General features: G+C 43.4%; 4 protein-coding genes across 5 annotated transcripts; 3 read left to right on the top strand and 1 right to left on the bottom strand.

Moving 5' to 3' along the window:
• The first annotated feature begins 109 nt into the window (after positions 1 to 109).
• Positions 110 to 3231, top strand: sfxn4 (sideroflexin 4). Of its 2 annotated transcripts, none has more exons than XM_068726058.1 (14): positions 110 to 264; positions 410 to 475; positions 573 to 629; positions 716 to 742; positions 1097 to 1151; positions 1406 to 1431; positions 1514 to 1567; positions 1661 to 1723; positions 1963 to 2031; positions 2130 to 2220; positions 2432 to 2547; positions 2628 to 2713; positions 2790 to 2907; positions 2983 to 3231. In XM_068726058.1, exons 1-14 carry the CDS (start codon positions 202 to 204, stop codon positions 3058 to 3060), a joined length of 969 nt encoding a protein of 322 aa, XP_068582159.1. In that variant the 5' UTR covers positions 110 to 201; the 3' UTR covers positions 3061 to 3231. The 2 variants fall into 2 exon arrangements, with proteins under 2 accessions (XP_068582159.1, XP_068582167.1); XM_068726066.1 differs by having other exon boundaries at positions 2793 to 2907.
• Positions 3232 to 3247: 16 nt separating this feature from the next.
• On the bottom strand, positions 3248 to 6985 carry dennd10 (DENN domain containing 10). The gene is made up of 10 exons (XM_068726051.1): positions 6861 to 6985; positions 6721 to 6776; positions 6250 to 6446; positions 6066 to 6145; positions 5819 to 5967; positions 5448 to 5559; positions 5250 to 5350; positions 5015 to 5122; positions 4841 to 4935; positions 3248 to 4754 (listed from the first exon to the last, which is right to left on the bottom strand). The coding sequence occupies exons 2-10, from the start codon at positions 6764 to 6766 to the stop codon at positions 4587 to 4589; spliced, it is 1056 nt and encodes a 351-aa protein (XP_068582152.1). The 5' UTR covers positions 6767 to 6776; positions 6861 to 6985; the 3' UTR covers positions 3248 to 4586.
• A 1113-nt stretch (positions 6986 to 8098) lies between these two features.
• eif3s10 (eukaryotic translation initiation factor 3, subunit 10 (theta)) lies at positions 8099 to 17408 on the top strand. The gene is made up of 22 exons (XM_068726095.1): positions 8099 to 8264; positions 8782 to 8972; positions 9061 to 9197; positions 9709 to 9872; positions 10231 to 10430; positions 10688 to 10896; positions 10984 to 11155; positions 11344 to 11448; positions 11567 to 11665; positions 11768 to 11884; positions 12006 to 12191; positions 12378 to 12725; positions 12826 to 12930; positions 13006 to 13119; positions 13216 to 13338; positions 13693 to 13846; positions 14091 to 14272; positions 14758 to 14867; positions 14955 to 15439; positions 15577 to 15712; positions 15820 to 16076; positions 16589 to 17408. Exons 1-22 carry the CDS (start codon positions 8216 to 8218, stop codon positions 16756 to 16758), a joined length of 3813 nt encoding a protein of 1270 aa, XP_068582196.1. The 5' UTR covers positions 8099 to 8215; the 3' UTR covers positions 16759 to 17408.
• A 2015-nt stretch (positions 17409 to 19423) lies between these two features.
• Positions 19424 to 23827, top strand: emx2 (empty spiracles homeobox 2). The gene is made up of 3 exons (XM_068718120.1): positions 19424 to 20117; positions 21285 to 21469; positions 22790 to 23827. The coding sequence occupies exons 1-3, from the start codon at positions 19730 to 19732 to the stop codon at positions 22958 to 22960; spliced, it is 744 nt and encodes a 247-aa protein (XP_068574221.1). The 5' UTR covers positions 19424 to 19729; the 3' UTR covers positions 22961 to 23827.
• Positions 23828 to 25037: the final 1210 nt, after the last annotated feature.

Consider the following 25037-nt stretch of genomic DNA (forward strand, 5'->3'; position numbering starts at 1 on the left):
CAATTAACACAACGACACACTTGATGATGGAATTATAAATTCCTATATTTCCGATATCCCCGAAAGTAGCACACACCCGCCCACAGCTGAACACGTGGTTGAAGGCGGAAGCAGTTTGTAAATAGAATTTGACCTCAAAAGCACGAAATACATGCTGGTAAAATGTGCACTGTGGTGGTGTTATTGTAAGTTACTTCATTTATGAGAAGTGTACTCGTTGTTCTAATGGATCCAAATCTGTTGTATTGGAAAAGCCAGGGACAGGTATGTGTGCACACAGCAGTGTCCTGACATGCAGAGCATCACCAGTGATGAGGATTTACTATAGTCAACCAGTTACAGTGAAATTGTGTTTATATCTTGTAGACATTTTGAATATGTGGTAAAGTGTTCCTTTGCTCCTTTACAGTCTCTCCTCAGTCGGATACAGATCTGGGTTAATCTCCTTGATCCAACTTCCCTGCTTTCCTCTGATGTGAGCAGCGCTACAGTGATCTGATGCTGAGATGAGTAGAAGATATACAGTATGTGATGTTTAATAATCGGTTAACTGGTCACACTGCTCTCCTCAGGCTGAAATACAAAACGCCCGCAGTCTTCGTGGAAGTGGACAGACGCTAAATGAAAAGGTGGGATTATGTTTAAGAATCTTAATCAGTCTTTATGAACCTGCCACAGCTTTATTTAAAGCCCTTTGTTCTGTTTCTTGTTCTAGGATGGACATGCACTGAGCCTCTCACTTGTAAGTCTTGCAGGAAACAAAAACAAATAATAGAACACTGAAAGCAAAGAACATAGAATAGAATAAATCAGAATTCACTTATATACTTATATACTTCTGCATTAACATCCACCGCAGTAATGAACGTTTGTTCAACTAACAGAGTTTGATATTGTTGTGTAGATATGAGTCAGATTTAGGCTTTTTTTAATAATAAAAAAAAAACAAAAACACATTTATTTGTACAAACAGAACTTTTTCCCCACGGTGTTTCTATCTCATATCAATGTGTTGTATGTGTCCAGATGTTGTGATGTGAGCAGTTTATTGTGCTGCTTGTTGTCAGAAGGCTTGATAACTGCTCTGTGTTTACAGTCGTCTGTCCACGCCGACTCTGGCGCTGTTCTTCCACTAGCTTTCCGCCCTGCAGGTACAATCAAATCTAGGCTTTTACAAATTTCTAAAAAGTTTACATCCATTATTAAAGTTAACTTAAGAAGTAGTGCATTCCTATCATGTAACATCAACAAGTATTAAAACTGTTCGTATAGAAACTATAATGGCAGTAAATCAAGTCTTTAAACGTGAAATATACTGCGCATATACAGCGTACCACCATGTATGTTATTACTATGCAATCCTATCACAAGAATACTGACGCCGTCACTTTCCTTTTCTTTCTAGCGCTGTTTCCAATATCGGCTCCTCTGGTACGTTCATCATCCTGTAAAGCTAAACTGATGCTTGGTTCTTCATGATGTTGTGAAACAAAAAACAAACGTCTTTTTTCAGGTGGTCGCCAGCTTTTTGCCACACAGCAGCGTCAAACCCGCTCTGTTTTGGCAGGTATGAAGATATGTTCATCGTATTTAAAAATAAATAAATGTTGCTGTAACACGGTATACATTAATGATAAAAAAAAAAAATGCATTGTTTCAGTTTTTGCTGCAGAGTTACAGTGCTGGGTTCAACTATGCAAACAGAAATTCTTCATCAGAGCAGGTAATATATATGTAAATACAGTGAATATATATATATATATATATATATATATCTGTGTGTGTGTGTGTGTGTGTATATGTATATACATATATAATTCATAATATAACATGTTGAAAGAAGTCCTAAAACGTAATCATAAAGCACGTCTAAAAGGTATATATCTATATCTCCTTGATTCCCCTCAGTCTGTCCTCCCTGTGTTTCTGCTTCTCTTCATTGTCTTTATCTCTCCTCACCAGAGTAAGAAGACGTCTTTGAAACAGCTTCTGTTGATCGCTGGAACGGTCTCCTATGCAACATGTGCAGGGGTGTGTGAACCTGATTGAACTAGTGCGCCATGTTGATTGTAATGTTTCAAGTAAACTCCAAAAAGTTGCTTCTTAATTTCCCTTATCTTGTATTTCAGGCCCTTCCTCAAATTTTCATTAACCGACTTGGTGTAAGAAGCGCACCGATCCAGACTTTCTTTAGGTCGATACTACCAATCCCACTCTCAGGTGAGTATTTCTCTCTAAATGTAAATACTGCAGTATTACAGCATATCATACAGCTGAATACTTTGTTTTACATGTCACCAAGCTAGACACAAAATGCGACATTGTTTGCTTATTTTCTTTTGATGTAATAGTGAGTCAGCTGGTGTGGGTCCAGTAATCACAGGTAGGACTCTAGTTATTTTTAACTTACATGTTGTGTGACTCTCTCCAGCTGCTCTGGCCTTCTTCAATGTGTTTACGGTCAGAAGTGAGGAGTCAGAAACTGGGATCCAGCTGTTTGATTCCAATGGAAACCCTGTCGGCCTCTCTAAAGCAGCGGGAGACAAGGTCCGAGAGCAAATGGACAGAAATAAGTCTTCTCATAGAGAACAAGCAGTGGTACACATCTCTGCATTCTTTCTGTTCAGGCTGTGAGGGAAACGGCGTTGTCGAGAGCGGTTCTGTTTGGCACGACCGCTGCCGTTCCTAATCTCCTGGTTTTGCTCTTACAGAGGTCGGTCACTTTTACACGTAGCTCTACTCACGCGGTCAAATCGTCAGACTTCACCAAAGAGATTTTCCTTTTTCAGAAGCAGACTTTTCCAGAGGAACTCTCTGCTGGCCGCTCCAGTCCGTCACATCGGTGTCGCCGTTGTTCTGGGCTTGATGATCCCCGTCTCGTTCAGTCTCTTCCCACAGCTGGGAACGGTGAGATTCGCCATCCTCCCGTGCTGCAATGTTTTCCTTGAGATGAACTCCGCTGACGCCGACCTTGTTTTACAGATAAGGAAGGAAAACGTGGAGGAGCGGCTGCAGGCGGCCGCAGACGGTGGGCAGTTCTACTACCATAGAGGACTCTGAGGAGCAGTTTTAGGTTTCTATCACTGGATATTCTGATGAGAAATGTCTTCTTTAAAGTCATGTTGCTGAAGATGTACCATGCAGAACAGAATGCAGCCTTTTCTCCCAGTTTTCACACAAAATATTTTGTTGTAAACACAGTTTGAGACATTAAAAACAGGCAGGAGGCTACTTTTTGATAGTAAATTTAATTAGCTGGAATATTACGTGTTTTCATAGATACAAAATATTACATCAATTCATGAAAAATACATTTAGTTTTCAAAGTTACATATTACATCTGCTATGTATTGCACTGTCTTATCTGAAATACTGAGGCTCAAAACCATCCTTTTTTCAATGTGGTTGAAAATGTACTCAGCTGTAAAACAGCGCTAATTACACATCAATGAAACGGTACGACACGATACAAATTGAAAATATAAATCAATGTGGATATGGAAGCACCGATTGTTATTTGATTAGTTGTGTATTGATGAGGAACAGCTCTTTTTCTAACGATTATAAAACAGTTTGAAAAAGCCTCTTACAACAACTTCCTTGTATTTAAGTCTTTAGTAAAATACAAAATGAGACAGTTTAAAAAAAAAAAAAATTAAAAAAAAAAAACTCACACCATGTCTCTATTGCAGTTGATCTGATAACCACGTATAATGCAGTTTCTATTGACAAACTCATTAATAATAGCTGCTTGTTACATCTGAGCCATTTCAGCTGCTGTTGCTGTGTACGTATTGGAGGGACGGACGTCTGTATGTCTGATGTGATATGAGTGGAGTGGGAACTTACATCTGGAAAGCACCATCATCGGATGTGCCAACTGAACAAATACCAGCTTATTTGTCTCCATTTCACAGTGAGAGACAAATACTGTCGCTCCTTATTGTCCACAACTCCTGATGTTTAAGGACAAGAATCAGCATCATCTAATATGTCTCTGACTGTCATCAAATCCAATGAAAAGACTAAAATGAACAGCAAAGTTAGACCATCTGTCTGTCTGTGGCTCTGCTGGTTCCTGCTGAACAAGCCAGACTTAAAAAACAAAAACCTAATATGTACTTTCATTAAAAAACAGGGAATTTCTAAAAACAGCTGGGCACTGTCATTTTTAACAAACGTAATCTCAAACAGTGCATTTGCTGGGTACTATTTTCAGCTGCGGATTAATATTTGCTGCTGCTGTGAGAATTTATGGCAGCAGAACTGACTCAAAATGAGCCACAGCGGCCATGGAGTGAAGCAACATGTCAGCCGGTGCAGCAGTGAGGCTCATTGATGTGGGGTTTTTTTTAAACGTGTTTTATCTAAGACAAAAAAATTGAGCTCAAATGGAGAACTAAGGAATAAGAGTCCAGCCCCACGTGAAGATTACAGTGAGAAAGCGCCTTGTGCACACTCTCATGAAGGCGGTGAGAGGGTGCACAAGCCTTCCAGACAGCAGCGATCACCCCAACATATACAGAGCAACACAGCCGGAGTCCATACAGTGACGTCCTCCTGCAGCGCGCTGTCTGGAAACAGGTTCATATCCGTAAGAGCTGCTCGGCGGCTGCCAAATGAAAGAGGAAGTTCTCCGTCGCCGGAGGGAAATGATGCAGCTTTAAACCTTCCAGTGTGATTTTAGAGTCTTCACATTTGTCAGCCAGGGCCACCAAGTTGGCGAGGATCTCTTTTGTCTTGACAGAAATATCCTGTGAATTGACGTGTGGTTGGCGTGTTAGATTCAGGAACACATGTTTTACAGTTGGGGATTGAATACGGACATTTGTGCTCTCACCTTAATGACCTGACTATCGGAGCGCTCAGCATCCTCTGCAGACTGGACGATAAGGTGGCCGATGTCCTTGTGCAACTTCCCCATAGCCATGGACTCTGTGGTGGGACACTTAGCATGAGTCAAGAATCGAAGCTCTCTTGGAAACACGCTGCTGTCTCTTTGAACATACGGTACCTTTGGCACTCTGGGATACCGTGATGACGCCGTCTGGGAGGTTCACATACACATCAAACAAATCCGATCTGTTGCTCACCTCCGGATCCACAAAACCTGCTACATAGCCTGCGGAGAGAACGAACATATTGGTGCATGAATAATTCATTCCCCCACCATGAGCTCGCAGTGCAGACGGGTGGCTGAAGCACCGACTGTGAGGAGGAGAAATAAACAAACCAGGAGGCAGCCTCACCGGGGCATTTCTTGAGATCCTCTATTTCAGTATCAGTGAGGTCCACATACGGGTGCAGGACGGACCAGTCTTTCCTGTGCCACGTCAGAGTCGGCAGAACTCTTGAGGGGAAACGGGAAGAGTTGCCAACAGATGACAATAGTCTCAATTGATTCAAGTTCCAAGACAAATATTTGGAATTTGAAGCGTTCAAAGCACCTCGTAAACTCCAACAACGCTTCAATCCGAGGGTGATGGACAACGATTCTCTTCTTCAGCATGAGAGCGGTGTACAGGATGATGGTCTCCAAACCAAACTGGGACACCACATCTATAGGTAGAGATACATGGGAGTAAACAGGATGACCCACTTTTACTCTGAAGGAATCTAGATTGTGTTTCAAGTGAATTTTTATGAACTACAATCAATTTCAGTTCAGTTTTCCAGCATTAGATCGCGGTTAATCCCTGTAAACAAGTGATAAAACATATGCTTTTCTTTAATAACGCCCATGAAGGACTTGCTTATGTCACCAAAGGGACAGACTTAACACAATGCGGGTTAGTACTGCTGTTTAACGACGTCTTACCTTTGACTGAACCAGCCAAGTACGCTTTCCGAACATCATAATCCTTAATTAGAAACGAACCGTTTTCATCACTCTGGCAAATTCCTTGAGTGAGGACAGTGACATATGCCTCCATCATCTTCACTGGGCTGCCATGTTTGATGTACATCCTGGATAAAAACAAAAATACAACACTCAAATAAAAAAAAAAAAAAAAACTCTTAAAGGAAAAGTGCACAAGCAGTTTAACTTGAGCTGAACACTGTACCTGCAGAGTATTCTACTGAGTGCAGCATACTTCTCAGGGTTGAAGTCTTTCGCTGTAACAACTATTGAAAAATGAGTAACCTTGAAGGGAGATAATAGAGACAAAAATAGAAGTCAGAAATTTGAATATGCTGCACTCTCGCTGCTTCTTGTCATAATAACAGCAGAGTCTCTGCACGCCGTACCTTGTTTAGTGCTGTAGGTTCCTGCACCTCCACGGTTGTGATGTAGTACCAGGTGCGACAGAACTGACCAAACACAAAGGTGTGGAAATCCCGGCCGTCCTGAGTCAGACAGCACTTGCTGAGCAGGACTTTCCTCAGGTCTGAGCCCACAGAGGGAAAGCACCACACCCACAGTGTGTCTCCATTCACATCTTTCTCTGGGCAGAGGGGGAGGGGACATAAACCAAAAGTGGGCATCATACATGATCACCTATTAGAAGATGGACAGACATATAACATCACATCAGACAGGGTTCTCTGGGGTACTGTTAGGAACGCCTAAAAGGCAGGAACCGTGAACCAAGGCGGGACCTGAAGAACTGCTGATGAAACACTTTTGGGTCACACTGATATCACGTGACTCTCCTGCACGTACTGAGGCGTCAAAATCCCAACCGAGCGGCAAGAAACGACCTGTGAACGGAAACTTACCGATTAATCCGACGCTTAACATAAACTGCGTTTCAGTTGCTGCCATGTTCCATAACCTGAAAGAGTTCAGAGTCACAAATTAACTGCACATGACACGCCAAGCGTCTTCATCTGTGGACGCTCATTTAACCGTAGAATACCTTGAGAGCTCCCGCTCAGTCCAAATGTGACGCTAGACGGATTTAATAAGACAGAACATGTGTCAAAACTTTTCAGTGGCCTGGGTGTGATTTCTGCTGTCAACAGACTGTCCTCCCTTTAACGAAACCTCTTCCTTCTTCCGGGACAGGAGGATTGTGCGGGTGGAGACACGCTGCTGACAACCAATCATATAGCTCGCGATACTTCAGACGTAATGGTGCGTTCAGGGTTCTTGAAAGTATACGACTATACGAGACTTTAAAAAAAATAATCGCCAAATGAAAATAAATGCTGCTGCCTACACTTCTGATGTAAATAAACGGATACGTGTGCGCTGGTTACAATAACATAGTAATCTATCTATATGTTGGTAATGTTATAATCATTTCTTATTTTAATGAAACAGACTCAGACAAAATCAGCAATGTCCTGATCTTGTTTTCTTTCAGCCTGATCATTTTATATTAAGTATCTGTTGATACCGACTCTAATATGAAGGTATATATAAACATTTGTATATACAGTTGACTCTATGGTATGAACCCTACTTAGATTGCTAAAAAACATATTTAACGAGGGCTACCTCCTGAACACACCACTAGTGGAGCACATACGGGACCTTTATACACCCAGCGCTGCCAGGTTTGTAGAAATCCCCCGTTTAGTAGGTTTTGTGAGGTTACAGTTCACAACACCTTATTTAACACACTATATTCATTTGATACAACAACACCCATTGTCACTTATCAGTGAGTTATGTGACAGCAAAATTCACAAGTATTGTTCAAATACAGCATACAGATAAATCGATAGAACAATTTCAGAATACTCCAACATAACTTATAGCTATATAGCTACAGAGGATCAGTGGCTCTTGTGCAACAATGTGTAACCATGTATAAAATATATGACAAATACATATTGTTATTATCATTGTCATGTATCTGTATCAAATCGTTTAAAGTAACACTTATTTAAATACACAAAAACACATACATCATTACCCATTAATACATAATTATTAGTTAACAAAGTATACATATTAAGATTTGATCAGAAATTAGAAATGACTACATTGACGCTCTGAATACGGATACATTAACATTTAATATGTATTGTAGTATTTAGTTGAGACAAAACCGAAATCCTTGGTACTCAGTTTCCTCTATTCGTGAAGTGGACACTGTGAAAGGGGGATTATGCTAGAGGCAACCCTAGCCAGGCCGCTCACGAGGCTCATCCTTTCTCAGCCAGCACCGTTGCAGCGGGTGAGTGCGTGGCGTGGATGGACTGGTGAAATTGATCAAAATTCACTCAAGTTAGCCAATTTGAGTTTCACTAAAACGCCGCCAACATGCCGGCGTATTTTCAAAGGCCAGAGAATGCTCTGAAACGAGCGAACGGTGAGTAGAAGTACAACTTCACGTTTCACAGATGTCAGACATTAGCTAGCGTTAGCTAGTTAGCTCACTATGCCGCGGCGGGGTTAGCCAAGCTAACTGTTAGCTTGAATGGCGAGGGATCCCCTACCGCTTTCGTACTGCTACGTTAGTGTGAAGCTAACCGTCTGGGCCATTCGTTTGTGACTGACCATTGATTAAGCCAGTGACATTTGAGAAATATAGTTTAGGAAGCCAGTGTATGACGTGATAACTTTGAAACGTCATTGGCAATGACTCTTTGCTGACTTTATTGTCAATTTTGTTAGCGCCGTCGGTTCCATTCTTGTTGCGTTGAGGCTAATGTCCGATCATCAAGCACCCTGGGCCTAACACAGTCGGGCTGATTCAGCTATGTAGCTAACCGCGGCTGTGGGACTGGTGCGAGATGTTACGGTTTAGTGGTAAATGTATACGGTTAGCGGTACCGTGAACCTCCGATGGAGCTAATGTTGGTCCATTTCTCTTTGTGTTTACACAGAGTTTCTTGAGGTCGGTAAGAAGCAGCCAGCTTTGGATGTTTTGTACGATGTCATCAAAAGCAAGAAACATCGAACATGGCAGAAGATCCACGAGCCCATCATGCTCAAGTACCTGGAGCTGTGCGTGGATCTCCGCAAGAGCCACCTGGCTAAGGAGGGTCTCTACCAGTACAAGAACATCTGCCAGCAGGTGTGTGAGGAGAAACGGCCGATGTTGCCCAGATCGAGTAGTTGTTGTAGTTTTATGGAGTTCGTTTAATGTCTGTCGTTGCTTTCAGGTGAATATCAAATCCCTGGAGGATGTGGTTAGGGCTTACCTGAAGCTGGCGGAGGAGAAGACTGAGACAGCCAAGGGGGAGTCCCAGCAGATGGTCCTGGACATCGAGGATCTGGATAACATCCAGACTCCTGAAAGGTGAGTAGGCTCAAATGTAAGATCCAGAAATTATGTTTCTCTGAAGCATAAAAAGTGTCTCTTTAACATGATGGAGAATCTAAATTGATTTCTTATTGTAGTCAGATGATTGAAGGTACAATAGGACGTATCTTGACATGAGACTTCATATTGTCTTAATGTTGTAATATTGCACAATATTTGCACATTTTGTCTTTTCGTGGCTTTAAACGCTGCATTACAGAAATGTTATGTAATTTACTAAACCTGCAAGACAGTTCTAGCTGTTTTATTTGCCTTCACCCATTAAGTCATAATATCCACAGTAGTGAGGATTATTTATCATAACTCTCATTGTGTAAATATTTAATGAAAGCACCACTAGCCAACCCTTCAACATCGTCACAATATTGATATCCTAAATGTGTCACTTGTTTTAGTCCATACTGCCCAGCCCTAGAGTATAAGGTAGTTAACATGTGCATGACCATTTTAAGACGGATCATTAACATTGAGCCTGCTGTGACTTCAGTGTTCTCCTGAGTGCTGTGAGTGGAGAGGACACTCAGGATCGTACCGATCGCCTGCTTCTCACTCCCTGGGTGAAGTTCCTGTGGGAGTCCTACCGCCAGTGCCTGGACCTGCTGAGGAACAACTCCAAGGTGGAGCGCCTGTACCATGACATCGCTCAGCAAGGTAGAGACTCACTGAATACCTTGTTCAGAACATTTCGCAATCATTTATTCTCCAATCGTCTGCACCAAGTGTGACATTTTTCAAGGCCGTATTAAAGTTACCGTCAACAAAATGTTCTACACGTAATCTGTTTTCATTGCTGAATGACAACATGATGAACACTGTCATTTTTAACTAGTAATAATACATGTTTTACTGGGTCCCAATATACAGTATATATTTTAATTCCAATGTATATATTGCTTTTATCTTATCTAATTTCAATAAGATTATACGGTGTGGATCATTAAAGTTGCCGTAAATGACATGTTGAATGTTACAAAATGCTGTAAATAATGCCTGGTCGTCTTTTCTGCAGCATTCAAGTTCTGCCTTCAGTACACCCGTAAAGCAGAATTTCGCAAGCTGTGCGACAACCTGCGTATGCATCTGGGTCAGATCCAGCGGCACCACAACCAGAGCACGGCCATCAACCTGAACAACCCCGAAAGTCAGTCTATGCACCTGGAGACGCGTCTGGTGCAGCTGGACAGCGCCATCAGCATGGAGCTCTGGCAGGTCCGTCCACCCAACACTAAATCTCTCTTAAGGACGATAGTATCATTCATGCACGTTTAAATGCACTGTAAATGTATATCATATTTTCGAAACGCTTTGGAAAGTAGTCAACACTATTGTACAATATAGTGTATGACCTGTAGAAAAATGAAACACAAGTATTGTACTATATTGTCCTCCAGTTCAATAAAAATGTGACTCATGGTCAAAGTGGACATGATATTGTTACTAATGTAGCGTTGTTTGTCTTTTTCCAGGAAGCATTCAAGGCTGTTGAAGACATCCACGGCCTGTTTGCTCTTTCCAAGAAGCCTCCCAAACCCCAGTTGATGGCCAACTACTACAACAAGGTGTCTACTGTGTTCTGGAAATCTGGAAATGCTCTCTTCCACGCCTGCACGCTCCACCGGCTCTATCACCTCTCAAGGGAGATGCGTAAGAATTTGACCCAAGATGAGATGCAGAGGTATAGTATTCATTATCTGTAGATAAGTGCACAAATGTGTCTCTGGTGGAGACCAAACAGTTAATGACGCTCGCTTTGGATCTTCAGGATGTCCACCAGAGTCCTCCTGGCCACGCTGTCCATTCCCATCACCCCCGAGCGCACTGACATTGCTCGGCTGCTGGACATGGACGGCATCATTGTAGAGAAACACCGCAGGCTGGCCACCCTGCTGGGCCTGCAGTCTCCACCAACCCGGCAGAGTCTCATCAATGATATGGTACCTTATCTGCCCAAGAAAGCTTTGTTAGGTGTTTCAGGGTTGAACATTAACCCTGAATCCCTTTTTAGTCATTTAAAAAAAAGAAGCTCTCGAGTGTTTGAAATTTAGCTTTTAACCTGATCTTGTAAAATTGTTAATTAATTAAGATGTTTTCAGAAATTTATATCTTTATGTTTGCATTCTAGGTGAGGTTCAACTTGCTGCAGTATGTTGTACCGGATATAAAAGAACTTTACAACTGGCTTGAAGTCGAATTTCATCCTCTGAAGCTGAGCGGACGAGTGACCAAGGTAAACAATCTGCCAAGGGAAATATACAATCCATCTTTAGAGTGTGAATTGCAGTTCTTAAAATATTCACTTTCATTGGTCAGCCCAGCATACGCTAACAGACTTGCTCTCCTATCAGGTGCTGAACTGGGTGAAGGACCAGGCAGAGAAGGAAGCTGATCTGCAGCAGTACGTCCCTCACCTGCAGAGTAACACCATCCTGAGGCTCCTGCAGCAGGTAATTCTCTCCAGCCTGTTTGATTCCCCTGCAGTGCTGTCCTAAATCACCCCTACAACGTAATGGTAGAGATCTCTCATCATTCTTCATCCGTTTTAATAGGTGGCACAGATCTATCAAAGCATCGAGTTCACCCGGCTGGCTTCCCTCGTTCCGTTTGTGGACGCCTTCCAACTAGAGCGCTCCATTGTGGATGCGGCCCGGCACTGTGATCTGCAGGTGAGACCGAGATCAGAAGAGATTATGCGTTAACGAGTTGATAAAATAACTACTTATAAACCAACAAAAGTGTTATTACAATTGAGTGTTCACTTATCTGACATTTCTGTTTCCCCTGAAGGTCCGTATAGACCACACCTCCCGAACTCTGAGCTTTGGCTCCGACCTGAACTACTCGACCAAAGAGGACGCACCCGTTGGTCCTTTCCTGCAGAACATGCCCTCAGAGCAGATCAGGAACCAGCTGACCGCCATGTCGGCTTCTCTGGCCAAAGCCATCCAGGTCATCAAGCCTGCCTCCATCCTGGTGAGTTTACCCTCTTACTGAGCCCCCTAATCAGACACACAGAGGCACCTGATCAGTGATGTCAGTACCTACATGAATCTAACAGACACATGCATGTGCTTCCATGTGGTATTAAACTCTGTCTTTTGGCACCGTGTTCTATTCTGCAACTCAAAGCTGCGGTTTGATGTTTTTGTCGTTTCTCAGCAAGAGCGCGAGGAGCAGAATCAGCTTGCCATTGCTGCCTATCTGAAAAATGCCCGCAAGGATCACCAGCGCATCCTGGCTCGCAGACAGACCATTGAAGAGCGTAAGGAGCGCCTGGAGAGCCTGAACATCCAGCGTGAGAAGGAGGAGCTGGAGCAGCGGGAAGCCGAGATGCAGAAGGTTCGCAAAGCCGAGGAGGAGCGTCTGCGCCAGGAGGCCAAAGAGAGGGAGAAGGAGCGCATCATGCAGGAGCACGAGCAGATCAAGAAGAAAACTGTCCGTGAGCGGCTGGAGCAGATCAAGAAGACTGAGCTCGGAGCCAAGGCCTTCAAGGACATTGATATTGAGGTAAACTGTAGATTGCTCTCTAGGTTGAATTCCATATTGCTGAAATATACCATTGTAATATAAAGTGAAACGGTGAGACTAACAAATGTGTTTTGTACAGGACCTTGAGGAGCTGGACCCTGACTTCATCATGGCCAAGCAGGTGGAGCAGCTGGAGAAGGAGAAGAGGGAACTTCAGGAGCGTCTGAAGAACCAGGAGAAGAAGGTAACTAAGTGATGCACCAGTGAAGATATCAGTCAGCTCGGTGTGAATTGGACACTAATCGTTGTTTCTCTCTAGATTGACTACTTTGAGAGGGCGAAGCGTCTCGAGGAGATTCCTTTGATCAAAAAGGCTTACGAAGAGCAGCGTATCAAGGACATGGAACTCTGGGAGCTCCAGGAGGAAGAAAGGGTATTTAAAAACGACTTGCATACATAGATCAAAGAAATTGAATACACCCAGGTGAGTATCTAGCATTTAATATGTTGTCTTTTCTTTTTCTTGTAGATCAGCAACATGAAAGTTGAACGGGAGAAAGCTCTGGAGCACAAGAAGCGCATGTCCAGGATGATGGAGGACAAAGAAAGCTTCTTGTCCAAAATAACGGCTGCCCGTAGCTTCATCTATGAGGTAAGAGCATCGGCATAGTACAAGCTGCCTGAAGTCCAGTACGGCTGCATCACCTCAAACACGGCGAGGAACCGGTATGCATCAGCTGTCTGCCTGCCAACGCCTGTCGTCATATACAGTCAGTGGATTCCAAAGGCGCTTTCATGGCTCACCTTGCTCAGAGATGCTACCTTGTGGTTGTTCGAGCACACAACAACTCCTGGGCGTTAGAATTAAAATGCAGATGAACTTCAGTGCCCCCTGCTGGTACCGCAGTAATGGCTTCTGCACGGAACCAATACTGTTTCTAGAGCAGAGTGGCAGAATAACTGTATGACTGACAGTGGTTTCAAATTCTCCTTTCTGTCTTTGAAGGAAAAATTGAATACTTTCGAGGAACGCTTGGTGGAGGAGAGGAAGAAGCGTCTGGAAGAGAGGAAGATCCAGCGCAAAGAGGACAGGCGTAACAACTTCTACCGGCAGAAAGAGGAAGACGCACAGCGTATCCACGAGGAGCAACTCAAGAAAGGTAATTCATTTTGGTTTGCACATGTGCACTGGGACGGTCATGAACGAGAGGCAGGAGGACATTGTGGCAGCTGTGGTTAAAGTGTTTGTTTTGAGAGTTGCCTCAGTGACTTTTGGATGGAAGGTGAACATGACAAAGGAAATGTCAGGAACATGTTTTCTGATCGTGGCAGCCACTCTGAGTATGTCATGTCCTTCTTATCCCGTCAAAGTTTGAACACGTTACCTTCTGCTTTTTGTTACAGAGCGCGAGGAGCGTGACCGCCTGGAACAGGAGCAGCGAGAGGAGGAGGAGAGGGAGTACCAGGAGCGTCTGCGCAAACTGGAGGAGCAGGAAAAGAAGCAGCGTGCTCGTCAACAGGAGATCGAGGAGCGAGAACGCCGCCGTGAGGAGGAGAAAAGAGCCCCCCCTGAGGAGAAAGCCAAGGTACGAACTAGCATCGTTCCTATCCGATGGTCAGAAGCTAGTTATTGAGCTTGACGTTCAGTGGAATATTCATGCAAGTATAAAGGGGTGGTCATTAACTAAATTAATACCACGTTGTCTAGAATAGAAAGAATGACATATGTAACTTATTTTACTGCATTGTGAAATGTATTTAAACCATTCAGAGTATGAGTAAACGTTACACTTAAGCATCATTAAGTTGCAATACGTATACATATCTATCGGTAACATAATGCAAGACAATGGATCACAATAGTTTGTCATAAAGTATCGTGTCGTCCCCAATATGGCGGTGTGATGGAAGGGAGAATATATTGTTGCATAAGTTGAAGGACTGAGTGGAGAGTAGTGGACTACAGGCTAAACCATTAAAGCCTTGTCGGGACCAATTAAGTCCACAGGCCTTTGAGTGACACTGATGTAATGGCACAGTGTGTCTTGATTGATATGGTTTGCTTACTCAGGATTGGTCTGAGAAGGAGGACAAGGAGACTGAGAAGGAGGAAGGAGGAGGAGGAGGATGGAGGAAGCGCACGGAGGGTGATTCAGAGTGGCGTCGTCCTGTGCCTGACAGGTAGGTTTTGGTAACTCGATCTCATCCTACTTTTGTTATTGTTAAACCATGAGAGGCTCCTCTTAACCGTGCTTGTGCTCTCTCTAGGGAATGGAGACAAGAGGGCCGTGACGAGGAGAAAGAGGATAGAGAGGGAGGCTTCAGGCGAGAAGGTCTTCGCAGGGGAGGTGATGACCGAGGACCCCGCAGAGGCTTCGAAGATGATAGAGGCCCACGCCGCGGCGCTGATGAAGACCGCGCTCCGCGCAGAGGTTTTGATGACGACCGTGCTCCACGCAGAGGTTTTGATGACGACCGTGCTCCACGCAGAGGTTTTGATGACGACCGTGGCCCGAGGCGTGCCTTCGATGATGACCGCGGCGGTTTCAGGCGTGGCTTTGATGATGACAGAGGTCCCCGTAGAGGCATGGATGACTCCAGGGGTTCCCGGCGTGGGGCTGATGATGACTGGGGTCCCAGAAGAGGAGGAGGAGGAGATGACGAGAGAGGTGGAAGGAGAGGCATGGACGATGGGCCACGTCGTGGTGCCGACGTCGACGAAGAGAAACCTTGGAAGCCCCTGAGCCGATCTGGTAAGAATGTAGCCGTTCAGATGCTAATAAGTGATGGAGGTGTCTTCTAATCTACCTGGAGACTGGGTTTATTCGATAAGCAGACTGATGAGCAGCTCTGTGTTTAAATGTGATGTGATGATGAACAAATGCTTCAGTTGCAGGTGGTTGGCGTGAGCGGGAGAAGGCCCGAGAGGACAGCTGGGGTCCTCCCCGCAATGACGCCAGTGAGGACCGAGAGGACGATAAAGGAGAGGAAAAAAACAGCGACAACTTGAAAGACCGTCCGGTCAGGTGGGCCTGATAGACCTATGCCTTTGTAATAAATGGAGAGTATGTCATATTCATGTTTTCTGCGATGGGTCACAGTTATGTTAATCGCTGTCACTCTCTCTTCACAGAGAGGAGAGTACTTGGAGGAGGGCAGGTGCAGAGGAAGGAGGAAGCTGCTGGAGAGACTCTCGCAAAGAGGACACTGACCGCGAGGAACGCCGTGATGAGCCTCGCAGTGAGCGCCGTGATGTCGAGCGCCGCGATGTCGAGCGCCGCGATGAGCCTCGCAGTGAGCCTCGTAGGGAACGCCGCGATGTTGAGCGCCCTGACAGAGAAAGACGGGATGACGGTGAAGTCAGAGGCCCACCCAAAGAGTCAGAGGAGGGTAAGCAGAGCGTGGTTTTAGATATAACCCTAACATCCATATCACTGATACACCTTAACAGTTTACATAAAATATGAGACATTATTAAAGGCTGTAGGACGTACTTCTTTTTCTTTTTTTTGCCATAATAAAAAAAATGGTCACGTTCTTATTGAAATGTGGCTTATGGTTGAACAAAACCTTCAGCAACATCCAGGATACAAACCCAAACATTGTTGAAGTCATCAGGCGCACTTGACACAACTGTCAATTATCCTGAGAGCCTCCAAATAGTAACTAAATGGAACAAATCACTTTTAAGTATGTGTGAACTTTATTTAGCACTATCTTGTCTAAACTGATGGGATACACTATGTGGGGGTGTTGTAATCGGCCAGCAGAGGTCGCTGTTCACCTTTATTACCGCTATGGCAAGTGTCTTAAAAAGATACCAGGGAGGATACATATGTAAACTCCTGAACTCGAGTTGTAAAGTCAACATGTTCTAATGAGCTTCATTGTTTCCTCATAAGGAGGTTCTTGGCGTCGTGGCAGCGAGGAGAAGCGTGAGGAGAAGCGCGAGGAGCGGCCCCGAGACGCGGAGCGTGAGGCTGAGGGAGATGCGGGTTGGCGTGGTGACAAAGACGCTCGTCGCATCAAGAACAAGACGGATGATGACGGCTGGACCACTGTGCGCCGCTGAGTAACAGTCAGTTAGCCACAGTGGTGAAGTAATGGCCACACGCTTCTGATACTCATGTGGATTATTCCTTTGTATGACATCTTTGTAGACAGTAGTTTTCCTGGGAATTATTTTCCATTAATCTTAAATTTGACTTCCAGCTGTTTTGAACCAGAGGCTCCTCACCACCCAAAACACCATCAACCAATAAACTTGTGTGCACTTAGGTCTCACGCAAACTACCAATGTACACGTGACTGCGCCCAGTGGTCAGGAGTGTTATTACCTTACAATAAAAAGTGAAATTGACTAAAACTGAAAACCAATGTACCTGCTCAAACTTCCACTGCAGACTCAGCGCATCACCAACGGCCTCTTTTAAATCCATGAACTCTACATACATGATGTTATGTTCTGCCACAGATCCACCACTCTTGTAATAGCAATGACTACTGTCATGTGCTTCAGTGATCTCTGCTCTTCATCTAACGTTTCAGACGCTTCTTAACCTGAACCAGTGGAATTAACATTTTGATGTGCATGCTTAGAGTATTCAATTGGTCTCGCCTGATATCCAGTGTGTGGTTCTATCTTGCTGCAATTAACGGTATCAAACCGGGTTGCATGTGTACAAATATAGCCTTTATTAATAAAGATGTTTGTTCACCACCTATTGTTAATTTGGTCTCAAATGCTGTAACACCATTGAAGATTGCAGCACACTTAAATATAGTCTGGTACACAATACTAAGCCACTTAGCCCAACTGGGGGTCAGAGGATAAACCGCCTGGGGCACACAATGGGGTCAATAGGTTGAAGCTTAGCGTAAAGAACAGGTACAGCCCCGAACACTTATAGTATTGGCTCCAACTGGCCGAACTTGGAAAGTGCAACCAGTGAAAGTCTTCACGTGGGGAGTTGCTGGATCTCTGCTTTCAAGGGTTAGATCCGGTTTTAACCACACTTCCAGTATGTTGCCACTAGAGGTCGATGAAGCTCCGTAGAGAGGACACGCTTCACGTGGGAGAGCAGGAGGTGTGTTGGTTCATGATCAGCAGTGAACTCTGCCTAGAAGTCAGTGGTCACAATGCAGTCGGTTATCAAAAACCATGTAACATGTTAGAGATGTTTGAAAAAATGATTCTCAACCATGATGAACTTTTCCTTTAAATATATGCTCGTTTAGTAACATAAGGCTTTGAATTTGGCTGACTTGGACCGACATAGCTTACTGTCATAATGATGACGCTAATAATAATAGTAATACTGATAATGTGCGTCATGGGTAAGACATTTATATGTATTAGGTGATATTACAGAGAAGGCTTTACCTTAATGAACTGACCAGGCGCGTTCAAATAAAACATCTAAAACAGCCACCAATGATTAGCGATAATAACAACGATCTAGATTGACCCGTTTTTTACGACGTTAAGTGTAGCGTGTTACGTGTAGTGGAGCTGTTGGTGCTCTGACAGCTCTGCGAACCCTTTTCAGTCTAGTTTGTGTTTTATTCCAAACAGACCCCCTGTAACACGCGCACATACACTTAAACCTGTCGATACGCTTTGCATGGACGTGGTATGCATCCTCGAAGTAAGCTACGATACTTTGTAATAATAGCCTGATAATAATGAAAATAAAAATACAATTAATAATAATAATCTGACACACTATGTTTACCATTCATCTCTATGTGGTCCCTTAAAATGCGACTTTATTTTTTTCTGATGTCTGAAAAAGTATGCAAACACAATATACAAATTGTATTAAAATAAAATATAAAACAGCACATAGCATTGTTCATTTTTCCGGGATGCATCTATTCAGTTCAGCAGCCTCGTGACTGTAACTCCGCGTGCTATCAGTGTGTGTTATTTCTTTCTGAAGGCCCTCGGTGCGGGGTGACAGCCTGCAGACTCAGGTAGCTGTACTCCAATAAACACCTGAGCATGTTTGCGTTGAATGACACGCAGCGACTCATTAGTGGGGAGGTGTTATTGAGTGTTGGAGACTGTCGTCAGTCCTCATGGAAAGTGTCCCCTATTTAAATCTAAAGCCTGTTTGTGTCCCCGGTGTCTCCCAGACATCCCAGCCGGCAGAAATTAAGAGTCTTCAATTTGAAATTTATCCTAATAGAATCTGAAGAAAAATTAAGAAAAAAAAACGAGCAGGGAGGAAACAAGAGCAGCTTCTCTATATGAATCCAGTCAGAAAAAACAAAAAACAGGAACAAAAAATGGAGAAAGAAATGAAGGCCGACTGATAAAACTGAGGCTGAACATTTCCGCGTGCACAGCGTCGACAATAGACTTTAATAGAGCTGATTTGATGTTTGCACAACATTGTTGTGCATAATAAAAAATAATCACTTGCTAACAATAAATGCACTCCCTTAAAAAAAACAGGTTGAAGCTGTCATAGCCCTTCAATTCAAAATAAGCAGGCTACCTTGAGCTTGGTTCAGACGAGTGTGTTAAATGTCCTGGAGATATGCGCGCGTGAGTATGTGTGTGCGCGTGTGTGTGTGTGCGTGTGTGTGTGTGGGGGGGGGGGGGCTCCTCTCTGGACGAATCCGTTCCGTGTTGCGCGTTCGAGTCCGCCTCTCCGCGCCCCTGCTTCCCATTGACGCACTTTTTAAGCGTCTTCCCCTTCTCCACCTTAAGGCGAGCAGCAGCGGCGGCGACCAATCACCATGCCATTACAGCCTTCAGAGGAAGCTGTTTATGGGACTGCAGCGCTAATTAGGCTCATGAACTAACAAATCTGCCTGCACGAACCCGGGCGAGGAAAACGATCACATCCATGGATTAGTCTGGGAGTAGCCGAGCACTTTTTATTTGGGCTTTCCCGACACCGCCGCGTTTTTTCCCCCCAACTTATTTACTGCGCAGAAACTTTCCCCCTTTCTTTGGGTGTGGAGTATTTTTTAAGCTGAGAGCGCCATACGACCACTTTAAACCTAAACTGGGGAATCTGGACTATCAGACCATGTTTCAACCTACACCCAAGAGGTGTTTTACTATAGAGTCTTTAGTGGCGAAGGATAATCATGTACCGGTGTCCCGCAACGAGGAGCCCATCAGGCCAGCGGCTCTCAGCTATGCAAACTCTGGCCAGATGAACCCCTTCCTCAACGGCTTTCACTCCGGCGGCAGGGGCGTCTACTCTAACCCGGACTTGGTGTTCGCCGAGGCGGTCTCTCATCAGCAAAACTCCGCCGTCCCGGTGCATTCGGTGGCCCCGCCGCACGCGCTGGCTCACCCGCTTTCATCCTCACACAGTCCGCACCCTCTTTTTGCCAGCCAGCAAAGGGACCCCTCAACTTTCTACCCCTGGTTATTACACAGATATAGGTACTTGGGTCACAGATTTCAAGGTAAGTTATCAGAATGCTTCGTTTGGCTCTTTTGCGCCGAGCGGTTGGACTGCTTTCTCTCTCTGTGTCTCCATCAGTTCAGACAGCACGATGTATAAGGAATTCCAAAAAAAATATGCGAAACTGTAGCAGAGCCGTTTTTAAAGGCAGTCATTTCAAATCCTCAGGCCACAACAGACACTTATGTAATGGATTTTTCTCCTTCAAAAATACACCTGTAATGTATTCCCTCATTTGCAATAAATAAAATTTAAAAAAAGAAAACACTGGAGTGTAAAAAAACAATTGTTGACTTGGCTCCTGTGTCAGCCTGCTGCCTTTAATGTCTATCGGACACCAAAGACCACTCGAAATGTTGACATGTTTGTACACTGTTGGTCCTGCAGCTTAAATGGATATATGAGCTGGATCCATGCGTAAAAAAACGAACTAATGTATCGCGCTGCTTACTTCACAGACGTATTTCACATTTGAACTAAAATACACACTCTAGTTTTTAGTGGTTGAAAAATAACAAAAAATTAGGTGGTTATTTGGCAGTCTTTTGATAATTTTCTAAAGGCTGACATGAGTCAAATTTGGGGTAATTCAAATTGTATTAAGATGACTTGGCCTGCCGGAAGTTTCACTAAGATAATTCGTTTATATATTTTTTTCCTTTGGTCGCTTATTTTGTTGTAATTATTATTGTTATTATTTGTTGTTTTTCTGACAAATAAAAGCAAAAATAATACATTTTATAGGAATGAATTCAAAATTAATTTCCTACGTTTTTTTGTGGTTGCTGTTTATTTAAACGTGTTCATGCTATTTCATTTTACCTTTTGTTTACAAAGGCTGTTTTTTTTCACTAATTTAATTAGGCCCAGGATTATACCTTTGTGCGGGTTCCCTCTCTCCTTCACGCGGTGGTCTCACAGATGTTAGATGGAGAAAGTCTACAATAAGCAGCTATTTAAAATGCATACGTGTTCGCTAAATTACCAAACCATAGACTTGTGTCCGGCTTCTCCTCAGACATTATTATCACGCCGTATTTACAGTCTGCCCTCAGTCGACTATTGTTTCATGGCTGTGTGCAGGCCTGCTGGTGGTTATGGAAATGTTAATATCTGATAGAGTCAGAGAAAAGCTGCTGACGGATCCTCGTTTTCTGCTCGTTCCCAGGTAATGAAACGAGTCCAGAGAGCTTCCTTTTGCACAACGCGCTGGCCAGAAAGCCCAAAAGAATCCGGACAGCTTTTTCACCTTCGCAACTCCTGCGGCTCGAACACGCGTTTGAGAAAAACCATTACGTGGTGGGAGCAGAAAGAAAACAGCTCGCCCACAGCCTTAGCCTCACAGAAACTCAGGTAAGAAACACTGTATTTTACTCAACATTGAAGTTCACGTCCTGTCGTTTTCTATCAACGGGACAATACGATCATTTTATTTGGACGTGCTCCTTGTGTGTTGAGTCATGCAGACCTTTTTTATTGTTATGATAAAAAAAAAAGATATTCCTCACATTATGGCTGATGCAGTGGACTATATGTTATGTTTCCTTTAACGTGGCACTGTGCGTCATGGAGCCTTTTTTTTAAAAAATCAGGCCGCTTTATAAAATGAATGTCTCGTATGACAACAAAGAATATACACATAGTTAGCAGAGCAATCCTCTCAAATAATCAGCCACCGAATTGTTTCTACACAGCGGGGTCCACAAATGCACGTTGTCAATCGAAGACAGGGGCTTTCTGTTGGATCAAATCCACTGTCATTGTATAGGCCTAACCTCATTTCAGGAGGGGTTGAATTACTTTGTTTTGGGGGGGAGAATGTTGCCTTTCAAAATGGAGGGCAAATTAACCAGTTAACCATTTTATGGGATAGGCGATACAAAGAGCGAGGCGGGTTCAGTGAATTCCCCCTGCCATATTTAAGATGCTGTTTGAGCCCATCAGCCGCTGTCTTTTGTCCGCTCTGTCTCCTTTGGACGGCGGGGCCTTTGGAGCGACTGAAGGGAGAAATGAACCGTCACCTACTTTAATTAGCCCACTGAAGGCTTATTAAATGCACCTCAGTTGCCGTTTAAGAGCAAAAAAATAAGGGGTCTGCAGAGTGACAAAGAGGGAGCAGAGCTTTTTATCGATTTAGATGTTGTTAATTCCCAACGGTACCGTTTAACAGAGCTGAGTCCATTTAGAGGAGTGTGTGAAACTCTGTGTTTAAATAAGTGGCGTGCATGCGACTGCTTTATTTCTTTTAACGTCCGCGTGCTGGCAGAAATAATCACATTGTGAATCAAAATGCTGGCAAATTAAAAATACTTTACTTTATTTAATTTTATATTCATTTGTATTATTGCTGAGGGCGTTTGTGCGTTGAATGGATATTGGACTAACAATTGTAATTGGAGGATTTAAATGAATGGATTCATACTTTCATGAGAATAGAATTGATCTTTGTTTATCCCGGAGGTTGTTTGTTGTGATCACCGACTGCAGGTCACAGTTCACCTTCTTATTTCCACTGCAGCGCTGTCTGCTTGTACTGAGCCCTGCTCCAAAAACAACGCGTCCCTTTTACGTGTGGTTTTATGCACTGTGCCAATCGCGGTTTATCTCGTGACACTGATCCAGGTTTTTCTTTTTTTTTAAAACCTTTTCTTTCTCTTTTCCCCGCCTCTGCAGGTAAAAGTGTGGTTTCAGAACCGGAGGACGAAGTTCAAGCGACAGAAGTTGGAGGAGGAGGGCTCGGAGTCTCAGCAGAAGAAGAAAGGATCGCATCACATAAACCGGTGGAGAATGGCGACTAAACAGGGGGGGAGCCCAGAGGAAATCGATGTCACATCGGACGATTAAAAAAAAGAATAAAAAAAAGACTATATAAGCGTCTGAGCGAAGGAGGACATGGATAACGGATGCCGTGTAGAGACAGTGAGGGGGTAAAAAGCCAATGTCACATTTCAGATCTCCGGAGATCGGCAGCTGAGGGTGAGAGAAACCCGACTGGTGGCACTGCTGTCACCGCGTGGGTCTGTCAATCCAAAGGACCCAGGTTGAGTGTCTCAGTCCACCGACCCGACGCACCAACCTCCACCACAATCTCCCATCTACCACCACCTCATTTTTTTTTCTCCAATTCATATTGGACGTTTGCACTTCAGAATTTTTTTTGTTTTTTTTTTTAAACAGAAAACGTTTCCACTCAAGATACCAAAACACCAAACTGCTTTTGTAAAACTTGAATTGCATGGTATAATTTTTTTTTCCCCCCCTGGTAGTTGTTTTTAATTTGACAAGTTTTTCTCAAACCAAGAAAAAAAAAATTGTTTTCAACTCTATTTTCAAACAGAGATGTCGTGCTTCTTCCTTTTTACAAACTGTGCAGTCTTTAATTAATGATTCTCGTGTAAAAGTGATTGTGAAAACATATGAAGTAGCGGTGCTGCGATATAGTGTTTTTTTTTTAATTATTTTTTTTTTTTAGAAAAAAAGTACAAAAATTGACTTTCGATTTTAAACAAAAACCTTTCTAAAAGTGAATCAGACTACAGATCCAGTACTTAAAGGGAAGGTATCAGGACATTCCTTTAACCTAAAGCTTTACAAATGTGTCGCTGTGGCCCCACGCAGCCTTCTGTCAGGACTGACCCTCCACTGAAAGTTGCCACGAAGGACTAAATGCAACAAATGAGAGTTAAAAAAAAACAAAAAAAAAAACTCCAAGCACTGAGCGTATTCCATGTACAGAAATGCTAAAAGTTAATGTTTCTGTTAAACCCTCTTTTACAGAATGTAAATAATTTTTGTGTTTGTGTTAAGTTTGCTACAATTTTAACACAAAGTATACTTCCAAGAAGTATGTAATTGTCAATATTTTGTCAATAAAGTTTTATCAATATGTTGCGCGCAGTAAAAGTATAGACTTTTGATTATATAGAGCAGCTGAATGGAATGGAGGCCTCTGACGAAACGAGGCTTTTAAAGGCGATGATATTTATTCTTACTTTGTGCCATCAAGCGGAATCGTGTGGATGCAGTGTACAGTGAGGCTTTGCTGATGTGGCGTTAGGAGTTTTATTTCTCAAGGAGAGAAAAAAAAAAAATACCGCAGCCTGTAATTTGTTGTCCTCAGCTCTGCATTTGTTTCTCGGTCTGATGTAGTCGGCATTAGTCGTATTTCTGAGGGGCTGCAGCGTCTGCTCCGCTCCGGCTACAAAGAGTCCCTACAAGCTTTTGTGAAAGTGCAAATCAGTTTGGGCAATTATCATGCGAGTAATATGAGGGGGGGAAAGGGGATGCATTGCCCAGTGGTCCACTTTAATCTCTTAATCCACGGATCCAAGGGGCCTTGGTTGGACATAATTTAGTACAATCTGACTACCCCTCACGATGCGATAAGGGAAGGTTGCAATGTGCCGCAAAATGGGATCTTTGTTTAAAATCTTGTCTTGTGGGCTCTACCGTGCTGCAAGCTGCTGCTTTGGGCTGAACGGGGACTTTAGGACCTCTTCAGGAGCCTGTAGGCTAAACTATATGTTATTTACAGCAGGAAGCCATTCTCTGTTTACACACAGTAAAACAATGCAGCCATTTACAAAAAAAAAATCAGACAAATTTAAACTGGATTATGATTTTTTTTCTTCTTGTGAATACATAACAACCACAACCTCGGATTTTTTTTTCTGGTGCAATGTGCATGTGTTGGTTTAATTGTTTCTTAAACTAAAAGGAGCTGTTTTTGTGGTTTGGGTGGGGGGGGGGGGGGGAATATAGGGAATTCTTAATCTTATAACTGCAATAAAAATCTTTAGAGAATACCATTAGCTTTGAAAAAAAAAACCTAAAAGCTTTATTACAAACCCAGCTTTGAAATAGGGGGGATTAGAGGACTGAAAGGGTCCCACAATAGTTAGAAGAAAAGGTTTCATGCTAA

The sequence above is a fragment of the Cebidichthys violaceus genome, unplaced genomic scaffold (assembly GCF_023349555.1).
Source record: "Cebidichthys violaceus isolate CVI_PGR_0920_01 unplaced genomic scaffold, fCebVio1.0.p SCAF_10, whole genome shotgun sequence".
Classification (NCBI taxonomy): Eukaryota; Metazoa; Chordata; class Actinopteri; order Perciformes; family Stichaeidae; genus Cebidichthys; species Cebidichthys violaceus.